This window comes from Phyllostomus discolor, chromosome 1 (genome assembly GCF_004126475.2).
Source record: "Phyllostomus discolor isolate MPI-MPIP mPhyDis1 chromosome 1, mPhyDis1.pri.v3, whole genome shotgun sequence".
NCBI lineage: Eukaryota > Metazoa > Chordata > Mammalia > Chiroptera > Phyllostomidae > Phyllostomus > Phyllostomus discolor.
Genome location: NC_040903.2, coordinates 156,933,839 through 156,949,985, shown reverse-complemented (window position 1 = coordinate 156,949,985; position 16,147 = coordinate 156,933,839). Strand labels below are relative to the sequence as shown.

General features: G+C 40.4%; 1 protein-coding gene across 1 annotated transcript; it reads left to right on the top strand.

Moving 5' to 3' along the window:
• Positions 1-3: 3 nt before the first annotated feature.
• CATSPER2 (cation channel sperm associated 2) lies at positions 4-14,579 on the top strand. The gene is given in 14 exon segments (XM_036032567.1): positions 4-222; positions 688-837; positions 1,361-1,534; positions 1,920-1,988; positions 6,295-6,467; positions 6,982-7,137; positions 7,417-7,456; positions 7,459-7,540; positions 9,361-9,539; positions 9,752-9,851; positions 10,190-10,246; positions 12,533-12,726; positions 13,065-13,232; positions 14,440-14,579. Coding segments are annotated over 13 exon segments (1,569 nt in total). The 5' UTR covers positions 4-222; positions 688-692; the 3' UTR covers positions 14,472-14,579.
• The last annotated feature ends 1,568 nt before the right edge of the window (positions 14,580-16,147 follow it).

Here is a 16,147-nt window from a genome sequence, read left to right as displayed (position 1 = left end):
GCCGGTGCAGGGGCCTGGGGGCTGGGGCTGGGTTTGTGTTCGGGTCTCGGGCGAGGCGGAACCCGGGGTGTGGGTGGGACGGAGCAGAGCTGGAAATGGGGCTCAGTGAAGCGGGGAGCACACCCTGAGTGCGTCCTGCGTGGGGAGAGGTCTGAGGGCGCCGGAGCCGAAGGCAGAGGAGTGAAGTCAGGGCTGAGTGGGCGGAAGAGAGCCTGCGCTGAGGTGAGGGTCCCACATGCGGGAGATGAGAGGAGAAACTGGCACCCGAGAGAGCGTTGGGGCCGGATACATTTTCAAAATGTCAGGCCGTTGCTTTTTGTCCAATTATTCTTGTTTTTTCTTTCGGGAGCACCCTCAGGCCCTCCCACTGCTCCATCAAATTGCATTGCCTGGTTCTCTCGGGCCCAGGTGGTGCCCGAATTTTCTTTTTCCTTGTGGCTTTCCTTTTCGCTTGTGGCTGCTGCTTATAATTAGAAATGCCGACACAAGTGAGGGTGCCTGGCCACTTAGTCAACTGCGCAATATTCTGTTACGACTCCTGTCTCCTTTTGTTTCAAAAAACCTTGAGTCTTAGTACAATGTGTTTGTATTCTTAAGGGCAAAGAGAGTGGGAGGAGGGGAAGAAAACGCCTGGTCTTTGGTGCAACTCTAAGAATGAAATGATATCTGATTCTTCCATTTTCTTAGCAGACATGACCACTTATCGCCCGATAGGACACGTGCAACTGCCCCGAGCTGATGCCATTCGTTCTCGTCTCATTGACACTTTCTCTCTCATCGAGCATCTGCAAGGCTTGAGCCAAGCTGTGCCACGGCACACTATCCGAGAGATACTTGGTCAGCAGCCTGTTTCTTCACAAGCAGAAACTTAAAACTCTCACCACACCCTCCTAAGAATAGAAAGCAGACAATTTTAAGAGTGGAAAATTTAGGGAAGATTGATTTGGTTGCTAATTTGGAGGTTACACCAAACTTGATAGTTAGTATATATGCTGCCAAGGTGAGAACATCAAACTTGATAAAGGTTTTAGAAATAAAATTCTTTGAATCCAGGACATGCCACTGCCCTTTAGGCCTATGATAACTACTGGCCCTGGCTGATGTGGACGTTTCTACCAAAGACACTTAAAACTTAAAGGGCTGAAACTGCTGCCTTTAGTCTTGGGCATGAACAGTGTTGATCATAAGCAATGCATTACCTCTTCAAACTAATGTTAGTTGCTATGAGAAGGAACAGCAAGGCAAGCCCTAGCACTAAGGGGCCCATTATGTAACCAGTATTCCTGCTCCCAATCCTACCTGCTCTTCATATCCCCTCAAAAACTTCTTATCTACTGCCCCTTTTATATTTTTGGTGTAGATCCTGCCCATCAGAAGAAACTTATGTTGGTAGATCAACACCAGCTTGTACGTTTCTCTATAAAGCCTCGTCACGTAGAACGGATTACACACAGCCAGAGGCTGATGAGCAGGTTTCAAGTGCGCTGCAGTCAGAGACCACCTCTTTCTTTGTGGGCTGGGTGGGTCCTTGAGCGTATCCTTTCATGCCACTCATTTAAAAAAAAAACATGGTTATTTACTGATTTTTACTGAGGAGGTAAGGGGGAGAAACAGCAACATCAATTTGTTGTTCCGCTTACTCATGGTTTCTTGAATGTGCCCTGACGGGATGGAACCCGCAACCTTGGCTATCAGGAGGATGCTCTAACCAACTGAGCTACCCAGCCAGGGCCTCGAGCCACTCATTTTTATCCCATGGCTTTACTGTCTCTCGTCTCATCATCTGCCTTATGACTTTTCTTTCCCCTTTCCAAAATCCATTTTCTCCTCATTCTCACTGTTTCTATTCTTGTCCCTATTATTTCACTGGCACAAATCAGAAAGAATACCACTATGTATGTTTCCTTAAGAGAAAACAGGTCCTCTCTTCGCAAACTTCATCATCTTCCTCATCTTTTTGAATACAATTGTGCTGATGGTTGAAATAGGTGAGAACTGACATTAAATGAAAGAGGAAGTGGGTGGGAGTCATTTCCCTTTAAATTGATTATTTTATATTTTTGAGTGTTATTTGAATTGTGATAGGCATAATTATATTAAGGCTCCTGAAGTAGTATCTGTGCAACTGCTAAGATCTAGAAACATTTGGAGGGCTCTCGGGAGGATAGGAGATAAAAGGTAGTCAGACACTAGGGTGTGTGATAGACTCACAAGGAACAGGGGATGGAAAGGGTAGTTATATTTCTCGTGTCAGTTTAGTCTAAATTTGTTTGAATCAACCTTTCCTATTAGGGATATTGGTGCCCATAAGTGAGTGAGCCACTATTTACATTTTTACATGTATATTTAGAAAGATTAAGTACAAATAAGAAAGCTCGCAAAGTACGTCAAGTTAGGTACAAGTAAGGTATTAGATGAGCCAGAAAATGTCAAAGAGTAAATAACTCTAAAACCAATAATAAATTATATGCAATGTATTAACAAAGATATCTGGAGAATCAATGAGCTCATTTGATTATCATCTCAAACCAACTGCTCAGAAAGGAGAAAGGACATTAAAAGTACCACTTCCTTGTTTCATCCTCACTATTTTGGGGAGTTTCCCCATTTTAAAACTGTCTTTTAATGCAATTAGATCAAAGATATTTAAATAATTGATGTCATTGACCAGTACAGTATACCTCATTTGCTTTGAAATGTTTTATTTCCTCTGCATATGGGGAGGATTTTGAACTATGTCACTCACATTTTCTGTTTCTTGTATGACAGGCACTTATCTGTCCTGTGAGGTTAGGGATATAGTGTAAAACCTTGGAATAATAACAATACACGTGCAGGATTCCCTCCGTCTAGTGGACAAATAAGAAAAAGAATAGCACTAATCATTCTATTTAGTAAAATGGCTGAATATGAAATATAATTACTGTGCCAGAGGATTGGTGGATTGCCAGAGTAGGAATCACCTGGAAAATCATGTAAATTGTATCTTTTTAAGTATATTCTCATGGTAGAAAGGCAGGAGGAATAATTCGTGAGTAACAGATTTCTTTGAACAGACTAATTCATGTGATAAACATTAAGATTTTGTTTAGGCTTTTAAAAACAATTTCCCAAATCACAAGAATGTTGTTATAGATAGGGAAAAAAATAGTTATTAACGGTTTTCTAGATCAAAGCTCCCCAATTTTGTTTTGTCCTGTGATTTTGTTTCCCAGTAATACATATATAGTCTTGAAAACTGCCTTAGGTGTTTTAATCATTATTTTTATGTGATATAAAGAAGCAAGTTGAAATAAAAATATTTTAGACTAGCATGTTAAATATTGTATTTTAACATTTATTATATCATTTAAAAATCATGAGCAAATGTTTACTTTTGGCATGTTATAAGTAATTCATGCTATTTTTTATTTTGTATTTTTGTGCGTGTGTGTGTGTGGTCAAATTTACCAACCTTTTATAGTCTTAGTTTGCACAATACTTTTTCTTTTTTGGTTTATTTCTTTTTTAAAAAATATATTTTATTGATTATACTATTACAGTTGTCCCAATTTTTCCCGTTTTGCCTCCCTCCTCCTGGTACCCCCATTTTCTCCAGCAATCCCACAACTTAGTTCATGCCATGGGGTGTGCATATAAGTTATTTGGCTTCACATTTCCTATGCTATTCTTAACATTTCCCTGTCTATTTTGTACCTACCAATTATGCTTCTTATTCCCTGTACCTTTTCTCTTCCCCCTTATCCTTTGCAGCTGATAACACTTCAAGTGATCGTCATCCACTTTTCTCTTGCTGCTTTTAAGATTCTCTCTTTATCTTTAAACTTTGGCATTTTAATATGAGGTGTCTTGGTGTGGTCCTCTTTGGGTCCAACTTGTTTAGAACTCTGTGCTTCCTGGAATTATATGTCTGTTTCCTTCACCAAATTAGGGAAGTTTTCTTTCATTATTTTTTCAAATAAGTTTTTAATTTCTTGCTTTTCCTCTTCTTCTTCTGGCACCACTATGATTCAGATGTTGGTACATTTGGAGATGTCCCAGAGGCTTCTTATTCTATCCTTATTCTTTTTAATTCTTTTTTTTTCTTGCTGTTTTGATGGAATGCTTTTTTCTTTCTTATGTTCCAAATCATTGATTTGGTACTCAGTTTCATCCTCTCCACTCTTGGTTCCTGTAGATTTTTCTTTATTTCACTTAATGTAACCTTCATTTCTGCCTGGGTATTTTTTATGCTGTTGCCATACTCAATGAATTCTTTGAGTATCCCGATAACCAGTGTTTTGAACTCTGCATCTGATAGGTTGGTTATCTCTGTTTCGTTAATTCTTTTTCTGGAATTTGTTCTGTGCTTTCAATTGGACCATCTTTCTTTGTCTTCTCAATTTGGCAGCCTCCTTGTATTTGTTTCTGTGTATTAGGTAGAGCTGCTTTGATTCTCTGTCTTAGTACTGTGGCCTATTGTAGAAGTGCGGACCTGTAAATTATGTGGGGCAGAGCCTTAGGTGATCACCAGGGCAGGGCAACCAGTTTCACTGCTCTGTGGCTCTGTTTTAGGGGAGGGCTCTGAGAGGGAACAGTGCTACTGCCTGGCTTCTGGAGGTTTGCTAGGAGGAAGCTGTCACCCAGTACTTGCTCTGTGTAGTCTCTTCACTTCCTCCCCATATGCTACTTGTGCCCTCCAGCTGTTGCCCTGGTGCTAAATCCCAGAGGGATGGGTCTGCATTAGTCCTAAATCCATGCAGGCCCTTTAAGAGGAGTCTCCTGATAATCTGGCAGTTTCTTCCATCACCCCAACCTCCACTAGTTTTTACAGCCAGAAGTTATGGGGATTTATCTCCCTGGTGTTGGAACCCTGGGTTGCTGAGTGGTCTGGTTTGGGGCTGGGATCACTCACTCCACAGGGATCCCTCCTAATTTTTATCTACCACACATGAATGTGGGAGTGCCTGTTTTGCCTCTTTGCCATGCCTCTCCTGTGGTGCGTTGCCTCTCCACCTCTCTCCAAGTCTCAAAGCCTCCTATACATCTGGATGATTGTGGCTTCTTTAAATCCTTGGTTGTTGGACTTCCATACAGCTCGATTTTCTTGTGGTCTGGGTGATTTGTTTTGTAGTCTTGTAGAAATTTTTTCTGTAGTTGTGTGAGGAGGCAAAGTGTGTTCACCTATGCCTCCATCATGACCAGAAGTCCATGCTATTTTTTAGTTCTCAGGCCAGAGCTCAATCTACTGAGCCACCAGTCAGGGCTTATTTTTAAAGAAAATATGTGATTTATCTACAAAAGAACTTTAAAATGACATTAAGTTTGACTTGGAGATCAAATATATTTTGTGTATTATATAGTTTTTAATTTAATTTTTAAATTTGAGACATAATTTACATACAACATTAGTTTCAGGTTTATAACATTATGTATTATATGTTAAATACATGTAATATATGTTAAACTTTAGATGGAAATTTATGTGTTAAGGCATAAAAATAGTTTGTGTTCTTCAGGGTGGTTGAGTATGCTCTTCCATTAACTGCCAAGCATATCAGTCATAGTGCATTGGCAGGCTGTCAGATTATCCTGTTTCAAAGGGAGACATTAAAGTTTTAACCTGTATGTGTATTTTAGTCAATGTTTTCTTCAATAGCATGGTATAGATCCATTAATTGTATAAATGAGATGAAGAGGGTTGAAAGGTGAAGGCAATGACTTAAGGAACAGCAATTAGCAAATAATAGGGTTCTAGAAAGAAAGTATAGGATTCAATTTGCTTTGCAGAACAAAATCAGTTTTATAGAAGAAAGGGAAAGTTTTAAAAGCTAACAAATAAGGAGCCAGCAATTTCTTATCGTAACTCAATATGCTCCATGAATCTGCCTTCTTGTTTCTGTATCCCTCATAAAGCACTTAACATCTCATGGCCCTACATTTTTATTCCATTCTCACAGCTCATTGCCTCTTTGTGAAGTTTGGGACTCGGGAGGAACAGTACAGCAGACAGGGTTAGGGTCATTAAGAGATGAGTCCTTTGGTGTCTGTGTGACCCCAGAGTGGGAAGGTAGTCACTTGCAGCTGTTAGGCATATTGATTACCAGCAGAAGAAATGAGTCAGAGCTGTTTTCCACATACGATTCGGTCCTCCCCTGTGTTTCACATGTTGAAGCAGCAACAGTGTTTAGAGAAACTCAAAGAAAATGTAGTAGCAGTGGGCACAAATGTGGTTTACAATAGATTGTGATCATTCTCTATCATTCAGCTTCCCACTTCCTTAACCTTTACTTATCCTTTGCTCTACTCTCACAGAACTGCTTGAATCCTCAAACACCAAACTGTGGCCCATGAAGCTGACTCTGGAGGTGGCAGCTTGGTTCATCTTATTTATTTTTATCTTAGAGATCCTCCTTATGTGGATGTCGAGCTTTTTTCTCTTCTGGAAGAATGCCTGGAATGTCTTTGATTTTGTTGTTACCATACTGGTAAGGGTAGATATCTTGATGATTAGTTTAGTGGGCTGAGGTATGTGTCTAGTTGAATCAAAATGAAAAGAAATGTTAAGATAATTAGATTATAGGAAGAAACAAATAGAAATGTATCTAAATTCCTTTTTTTCTCCTAAAAGTCAGTCGTTGTAGGAATTGGTGGCATTGCAAGGCAGAGTCTAACCACAACATTAACCCTAACAACATCTAGCAGTTACTAAGCACTTAATAAGTGTCAGGTGTTCTAAGTGTTTTACATGAATTTTCTTATTTGAGCTCTGCAACAACCTAATCAGATAAGCACTCCATTTATCACCTTTTTATGTCTGAGAAAATTGAAGTACAGAGTTTAAGTAATTTAGTATAGAAAGACTGAATAGGAAACAGTCACCAGAGAATGGTATTCAAAAGATGATGCCCAAGGAACTGTGAAGAAGATCAGTAATGAAGGGGCAACTGTGCATGAGTGCTTTGGGTATATTTTATTCATAATTTGTGTGTTTTTCCACAGTCCCTGCTTCCTGAGGTTGTGGTGCTGGTAGGGGTAACAGGGCAGTCTGTGTGGCTCCAGTTGCTGAGGATCTGCCGGGTGCTAAGGTCTCTCAAACTCTTTACACGATTTGCTCAAGTTCGAGTCATTATTTTGGCCCTGGCCAGGGCCCTCAAGGTGAATGAATTAACTATAGTGGCAAAACCGGTGGGCAACATGGATAAACATGGGAGTTACATGAAACAAGTCTGGGTGGGTCAAAGAGGGCAATGAAAGACCCTGTGATATGTTATTGGATGAGAAAGCGGTGGTGTCAAGCTGCTGTGTTCTACAGGTGCTTGGGCTCAGGACTGGAAGTGAGGGTTTGGTTGGGGGTTGCCAGGGTGGGCTTGGCTGGGCTGTAGGTGGAGATCAGCCTAGTTTGGCCGAGCTCTGACTTGAAGTCATGGCCTCTAGAGCATGACCTTCCTCTTGATGTTGCTGATCATCTTCTTCTACATTTTGCTGTGACCGGTGTCTACTTCTTCGAGGGTTACACCCGTTCAACTCGCCCGGACCTGAAGTACCACATGTTCTTCTCGTAGGCAGGACTGGGGGAAGCCTGGGTAGGGGGAGAGAATTTGGGTGAGAGACTGGGAAGTAGTTCAAAGTATAGTAATACAAAAAGTATAGACTAGTTTAAGAAAGTGGAATAGAACACAGGAGAGGCAAAGAGAATACAAAAGAATAGTTAGTGTTACTCAGTTTGATTTTCAGGATAGGGCAGCTACCAGATTTGCTCTGTTTTTTGTTGTTTTGTTTGTTTGTTTAAGATTTTGCTTATTTACTTTTAAAGAGAGGAGAAGGGAAGGAGAAAAAGAGGGAAAGACACATTTTTGTATGGGAGATTGCACACCTCCAACTGGGGACCTGGCCTGCAACCCAGACATGTGCCCTGACTGGGAATTGAACCAGTGACCTTTTGATTTGCAGGCCAGCACTCAATCTGCTGAGCCACACTAGCCAGAGCATTGCTCTGGTTTGTCAAATTCATATGCACCCAGATCAGCCTTCTTTAAATAGCAGTATACTCCAGTGGTTAAGCCCTGGCTTCTAGACCTCAGTTACCTCTTTTGAAAAATGGTAGTAAGAGTGAAGGAATAAATGAGGTAATGCATTTAAGCATTTAGATTATTTAACACACATTGTAAGTGATAATAAATGTTATTCTCAAACATGCTCACTGGTTTTACCCCAGTCTCTAGGTGTGGGGATTATGCATGCACACACCTAAACTCATTTAAAGTAAAATCCTCATAAGATCTTTGTCTAGAGAACACTGACTACTAGTAGAAAGTCAATTTGGATTCAGAGGTGATACTGTTATTTATGAATTGGAATCCAGTCTTGCCAGTGCCTCTCAGCTCTCTCAGTAGTTTTGTAAAAAATGCCCTGGCTGGTGTGGCTCAGTGGATTGAGTGCTGGTGTGTGAACCAAAGGGTCTCTGCTTCGATTCCCAGTCAGGGCACATGTCTGGGTTACAGGCCAGATCCCCAGTAGGGGGGTGTGTGAGAGGCAACCAAATACTGATGTTTCTCTCCCCTCCCTCCCTTCCCCTCTGTCTAAAAATAAATAAATAAAATCTTTAAAAAAAAAGTATGAGTGATCAAAGTCCTAGAATTTATCCCATTCAAGCCATGATGTTTTTTTCTGTTTAAGATTTTATTTATTTATTTTTAGAGAGGGAAGGGAGGGAGAAAGAGAGAGAGAGAGAGAAACATCAATGCGTGGTTGCTGGGGGTCGTGGCCTGCAACCCAGGCATGTGCCCTGACTGGGAATCGAACCTATGATGCTTTGGCTTGCAGCCTGTGCGCAATCCACTGAGCTACACCAGCCAGGGCCAAGCCCTGATGTTTTCAACAAATTGTATATGGAAGGCTAAAATAGTCACTATCAGTCACTATTTGAGATCACATATTTATGTCACAAATCTATTTATTTATCAGTTCATAACAACAAACTAAAGAGGAATATGTTTGCTAAATTTGTAAGTAATGTTCTGTTAGGTGAAGTCCATAGGACAGTGGAGAATAAACTTACAAAAAATTATATGTAGTTGGTGATTTATACAATTTTTAAAAATTCAGTCACTATTAAGTACCTACTATGCCCCAAGTACTAATAGAATAGTAATTGAAACTCATAGATTATTCATAATAGAGGAAAACATAATAAAACAACCTCAAACTGAAGTATAGTTAGCTAAAAATTGAGTATGATAGAAAAGAAGCCAGAGTCAGAGCAAACTATAAAGAAATGCTCTTATGTTGCTTTTAGCGTGAGAATGAAAAAAAAAGTAAGAGTGAAACTTTGCGAGATTTAGATCTCTGTTTTATCTACACACACACCTTTTTCTTTAGGGACCTGCTGAATTCCCTAGTGACTGTGTTCATTCTCTTCACCATGGATCATTGGTATGCACTGCTTCAGGACACCTGGCAGGTTCCTGAAGTCAGCCGCATCTTCAGCAGCATCTATGTCATCCTTTCATTGTTACTTGGTTCCATTATCTTTCGAAACATCATAGTAGCCATGATGGGTAAGCATAAAAAAGGTGAAACTTGGTGAGAGGGATAGATAGGAAGAAATTAGAGTGAAAGCTATGGTTGGTGGATTATGGAGAGAGAAAACCTGATATAGCAAGAAGGCTTGGGGCCTGTAATGGCTATTTCACTTGGTTTCTCCCCACCTAAGCCCTCTCCCTGGGTCTTGTCATCACCACCTCCAACTCCTAATGGTCCTTTGGGGCAGTTACTAACTTTCAGGCTATCAGGACTGACCTGAATGAGGAGATGACACACCTGGAGGTTCAGCACAAAGCTGACATATTCAAACGGCAGATTATCCAGAGGTCTGTTTCCCAGTTTTAAAACCCAACTTTAGTTCCCAAAGGTTTCCTGACCTTATTCCCTATTTCTCTTCTATGGCTTTGACCCCATTTTTCCCTTGTAACAAATTTGCCCAAGAGTTAGAATGCCCCAGTTCTATAATATTGCCTGATTCTTTATCTACTATTGGAGCTTCCCTACTCTTTTCACCCCTTTACTATAATCCCTCCTCCTCGCTTAGTTTTCTTCAGTTAATTTTCACCCCTTTACTACAATTTCTTCACCTCAGTTTTATTTTTTTTCTTAATAAACTCCTGCTTCAGTATAACTCTCTTTACTTCTTGTGTTTTTTGCTTTGCAGGAGACAAAACCTGTCCCCTGAGGCACTGAGGTCAAGCCTTAGCAAAATGGATACCAGGTTAGGAGTGTGTTTGTGAACTTGGATGGACACACATGAAAGAGAAGAGGGGAGAAAACCAAAGACAAATATTGGCTTTGAGAGAGAATTTATTCATTCAATAACTATTGATTGTAGTTGGTTGCATTTCAGCCACCAAAAAGATATGCCCATGTCCTAACCCCCAGAACCTGTGAACATGACCTTACTTGGAAAAAAGGTCATTGCAGATGCAATTAAGTTAAGGACCCTGAAATGTAATTATCCTGGGTTATTCGGGTGGACCCTAAATCCAGGGGGGGACAAGGCTCCTTATCAGAGACAGAAGACATAAACATAGAGAATAGGAGAAGGAGATGTGAATATAGAGAGTTTGGAGTGATGCAAGCACAAGCTAGAAGCCATTGAGTGCCAGGCAACTAACTGCCAGAGCTAGAAGAAGCAAGGAACTCATCCCCCTTAGAGCTTCCAGAGGGAGAATAGCCCTGCCAACACCTTGATTTCAGACTCTGGATTTCAGAATTGTGAGAGAATAAATTTCTGTTGTCTTAAGCTACCAAGTTTGTCATAATTTGTTAATAGTAGCCACAGGAAATTAATACATATACCTTTTATGAAACGGATGCTGTTCTAGACCCTGAGTATTCAGTAGTGGACAAGAGAGCAGAAGGAGAAATAATCTTATTCATCCATTCAACTGAACTACTCTTCTGTAGTTTACATACTAGATAGGGAAAAGAGACAATAAATGATGAATATATTAAATGAGTATGTTATGTTAAAATAATCACTATGAAAAAATAAAAAGTAGGACAAATTAAGGGGGGTTATAGCATTGGGTGGGAGTTGCAGTTTGGTTATAATCTTAAACAAGTTAGTCAGGGTGGCCTGGTAACATTTAAGCAAAGACTCGAAGTAGGTGAGGAGATCACTGTGGCAGGAATGTTATAGGCAGAGGGAACAGTACAAAGGCCCTAAGCCAGAAGCATGCCTGATGTGTTTAAGAAACAACAAGAAACCATAGTAACTGGAACAAAATGAGCAGGGGAAAAGTGATAGGAAATAAGGTCAGAGAGACAATGGGGACCCTATCCTGTAGGGCTGTGGGGATCCTAGTTTATAGGGTTGTGGGGACCATTGTAGGGACTTAGACTTTGACTCTGAATAAAATGGGGAACAGAACAGAGCAGTGACATGAAATACCTTACATTTAAGAAGGATTACTCTAGTTGCTGTGTTGATAATACACTGTAGAAGAACAAGGGAAGGAATAGAGAGATGAGTTTGGAAGCTATGCTGCTATCCAAGCAAGAGGTGATAATGGCTCAGGCCAGAATGGTACCAGTAAGAAAAGGTATAGTTTGAAGGTAGAGCAACAAGATTTCTTGATGGATTGGATGTGGGGTATGAGAGGAGAGTTCAGGATGACTCCAAAGCTTTGGCCTAAGCGACTGGCAGAATGATTAGCTGAGATGGGGAAGGCTGTTGGTGGAAGAGGTATGGTAAGCAAGAGTTCAGTTCTCGTTGAATTGGAGATATCTATTAGACATTCAAGTGGTGATTTGTGAGTCAAAGTTGTATGTACTAGTCTGAACTGAAGAGTGAGGTCTGGACTAGAGGTTTAAATTTTCATTTAGTAGGCAGTTAAGCTCAGATGAGATCACCAAAGGAAAGGCAATAGAATCAGGGGTGTCCAACCTTTTGGTACCTCTGGGCCACACTGGAAGAAGAAGAGTTGTCTTGGGCCACACATTAAATACATTACGATATATAATCACAAAAACTCATAATGTTTTAAACAATTTTATGATTTTGTGTGGGCTGCATTCATAGCCATCCTAGGTTTCATGCAGCCCACAGGCCGTATATTGGACACCCCTGCATAGATGGAGAAGATAAAAAGATCAAGAGCTGAGCCCAGGAACTCTTTACTATTAAGAGACAGAATTGTGTGGGGAAAGGCTGTAGATATGGTATAATAGGCATAGGGCTATGGTGTGGGGAGCTAAACCTTGGCAAAATAAGGTTGGGTGTGTATTGTGGAAGCCTGAGTAAAATTGAGCACAGAAGCTATGTGGTGAGGGGCACTAACACGGATATGGTACATGGAATAATTGTGGTTGAAAGTGCTTAAGCTCGGATTTGGGGCTTGTATATACAATAATCTGTATATGCAATGAGCAGTTTGGCCTTCATAACCTTAAGCCTCAGCATCGGGATGGCCAGGGCCTGAATCAGAATAATGAAAGAGCAAACCATATCTCATAAATGTATTTCAAGCAATAACATTTCTCTTTTCACTTATAGAGATATCAATCAACAAGCGGAATCTTTGGACTTATCAGAAACATTTAAAGAAGAATCTGAAACCGGTGTCACTGAAGAGGATATAAAGGCATCTGAGTCAAAAACAAAAGACTTTTCGACAAAAAAGACAAAATCCGCATCTTCCTCTCCTTCCTCCTTTTCCTCTTCTAAATCCAAAGAGGTGGACTCTATTGGTAAGCAGAGGCTTTCTTCCATTTCTCCAGGAGACATCCCAATCTTAACTATATCTACTTCCCAGTTTTTTGTACCAGTCTGATTTTCTGTCTTAGTTACTTTCTTTGTGCTTCTTCATTTCCTCTATACTTTTGCTTCACTTTGGATAAGTGTGGCTGTGGCTGTCTTTGCCTGTTGTAAAAAGTGGTCTCTTGGTGATGCACCTTTTACCATCCTTCCTGCTTTTTGTTTCCTCTTTCATCTCTGCTTTTCCCCCTCCCCCCACACACCATAGGATTCATCCGTTCTTTCCCAACTTCCACAAATCTATGTTTTTAAGAAGAATTCCTCCCTCCAGGTCAGTTGGATTGGGAGACTCATGTGCACCAGAATCTGCCTGGGCTAATGGACATGGATCAGGAAGAACGTGTTGTTTGGCCTAGAGATTCACTCTTCCGATATTTTGAATTGCTAGAAAAGCTTCAGTATAACCTAGAGGAACGTAAGCGCTTGCAAGAGTTTGCAGGTATGGATCTGGGGTAGTCATAAGGGCCAGGAGTTAAGTATACTGGATTAGTATATATAACTGAGGATAAGGGGGTGGATGTTCACTATTTTGGTATCTCAGTGTCTGAATTTCCACCTCATACCTAAAAAGGGCAAATCCTTGGTTTGGGATGTTACATTCTGGACATATGTCCTAATTTCTTCTAACCTAGAGAGAACCTGGCAATTTTGCTTCTTCAGTAGGGGATACCAAAATCCTTTCAGGTCTAAGAGCTAGTTTCCCAAGAAGATAGTGTTCCATTTGTTGGGAATTAAGGCAAGGTGGGCTCTTGCTTCTTTTGGTGGCCCACCCTCTTTGTACATGTGCCTTCTCTCCGAAGGCCACATTTCAGACCTGAGCAGTAGGGCCTTAGGCTCCAGATTTTGAGACTGCATGTATGATTACTGATAGCTGTTGGAGTTAGTGAACAGAAAGGCCACAAGTGCCCACTTCCTTCAACCCCTGAAAAGGGTTATGAATTATAGACTTCTCTTCCTTTCAGCACCTTCTAGTGTCAGCCTAGGCAGAGAGAAGTATGTGATTTAAATAGCAGAGCTATTTTCCCTAAATTTCTCACTTGAAATTTTACCAGTTGGAGATTAAATTAGATTAACAAATTTTCCCACTAGAAATGAAACTGAAAGAGTTAGCCTCCCCCCCTTTTTTTTACAATTTAATATGGATTAGTATTATCTTCATTATACTTAGTTGAAATCAACTCAATGTGGAAATAACAATTAGGGAAGAGGGATATATGTTTGTGGTGGGCATAGGAGGGCAATAAGAGAAGTTTATAACATTGGAATGTGGAATTTAGAACAGGATGTCAAAGGAGACATTCACCTACTTCAAAATGTTGCCTAATGTTAATCTTGCTCCTTGCAGTTGTCCTCAGCCTTGCCTTCCCACTTGTTCTCTGAGGAGAACCGGGTGAAATGGAGAAGGCAGCAAGGCAGCTTCTTCAATCCTAAGTAATTCATCTATGGCCAAGAGTACATGTGCATATGGTGTAATTGTTTAAATTTATTTTTCAGTTATAGTTGACATGCAACATAATGGCTTAATTAATGTAAAGATTTTAATTTACATAAAAATTTGTGTGAGAACCTGGGAAAGCAGTGTCTTAAAACACTTGTGTGTATTGAATATTCTTAGTTCTCCAGCCTCATAGTCTGTTTCTTTACAGTGCAGGCACTGATGAACTTAGAAGACAAGTAAAGCCGACGATGGATGGCTTTGGTATCTTTGGCAACAGATAACGAAGGGAACAGTTGGAAATGGAGAATTCAGGGTGTAAATGTTTAATAAATACTACTGATAATTGCTTAGTGGTCTGTCTCTGAGACATAGGGGATACTGAAAGGTATAAGATTAGGTGAAAAAGTTAGGTTAAATGCCAGTGGGGCCTGTGGTCCTTGGCTTTCTACACTTTCCACAGCTACTCAGACTGACTATTTCCTTGACTTTGTAACTTCCTACCCCACTTGAAAACTCTACTTCCTGATAGAGTCCTAATTTTACCCTCTCCTTCCCTGGTGGGTACAGGCCTCTCTGGTGGGGACTTGGGGTAAGGAGATCCCTGAAACTATTGATGTAACTAATGAGAACTATTATTCCCATTATCTAGGAATATTGCTTCTCCTGTGTACCATTAACTTCTTTTTTCTTTTTTCTTTCTTTTTTTTTTGTGGAGGTGCCAGGGAATGAACCTGGGGCCTCGTGCATTAACTTTCTTAAACTAGCTTTTTTTTGTTGCCCTAGCTGGTGGATTGAGCACCGGCCTACAAAGCAAAGGGGTCGCTGGTTCAATTCCCATTAAGGACACATGCCTGAGTTGCAGGCCAAGTCCCCAGTAGGGGGCAAGCCAGAGACAACTACACATTGATGTTTCTCTCCCTCCCTTCCCCTCTCTCTCTAAAAATCAATCAATAAAATATTTTTAAATAGCTTTTTAATTGTATTTTTTGCATTACCATTTATCCTTCTTATATTCTTTCACTTCTCCCCTCCCTGCCAGTCACCACATTATTGCCCATGTCCATGAGTTCTTTTTCTTTTCTACTCAATCATGCCACCCTAACGCCACCCTTCACACCAGCCCAGAGCTGTCATCCTCCTCTCCATCTATGAGTCTGTCTCTATTTTGCTTATTAGTTCAGTTTGTTCATTAGATTCCATATGTGAGTGAAATCATATGGTATTTGTCTTTCTCTGACTGACTTATTTCACTTAGCATAATGTCCTCCATGTCTATCCATGCTGTTGCAAGGGATAAAATTTTCTTTTTTTATATGACCAAGTAATATTTCATTGTGTAAATGTACCATAGCTGTTTTATACACTCATCTACTGATGGACACTTGGGCTGCTTCCAAATCTTAGTGATTGTAAATGACATTCCAATGAACATAGGGGTACTTATGTTCTTTTGAATTAGAGTTTTGGGTTCCTTCAGATATATTCCCATAAGTGGGATAGCTGGGCCAAAAGGCAGATTTATTATTTTTAAAGGATTTTATTTATTTATTTTTAGAAAGAGGGAAAGGAAAAAGGAAAGAGAGTGAGAGAAACATCAATGTATGGTTGCCTCTCACACATCCCAGTAAGGACTGGGGACCTGAGCGCAACTTAGGCATGTGCCCTAACTGGGAATTGAACCAGTGACCTTTTGGTTCACAGGCTAGCACTCAAGCCACTGAGCCACACCAGCCAGAGCAGCTGTACAAGTACAAAACCTTTTTAGTTTGATGTAGTCCTACTTGTTTATTTTTTCTTTTCTTTCCTTTGCCTGGGGAGGTATATCCAATAAAATGTTGCTACAAGCAATGTCCGATATTTTGCTGCTTATGTTTCCTTCTACAATTTGTATGATTTTGGGTCTAACATTTAAGTCT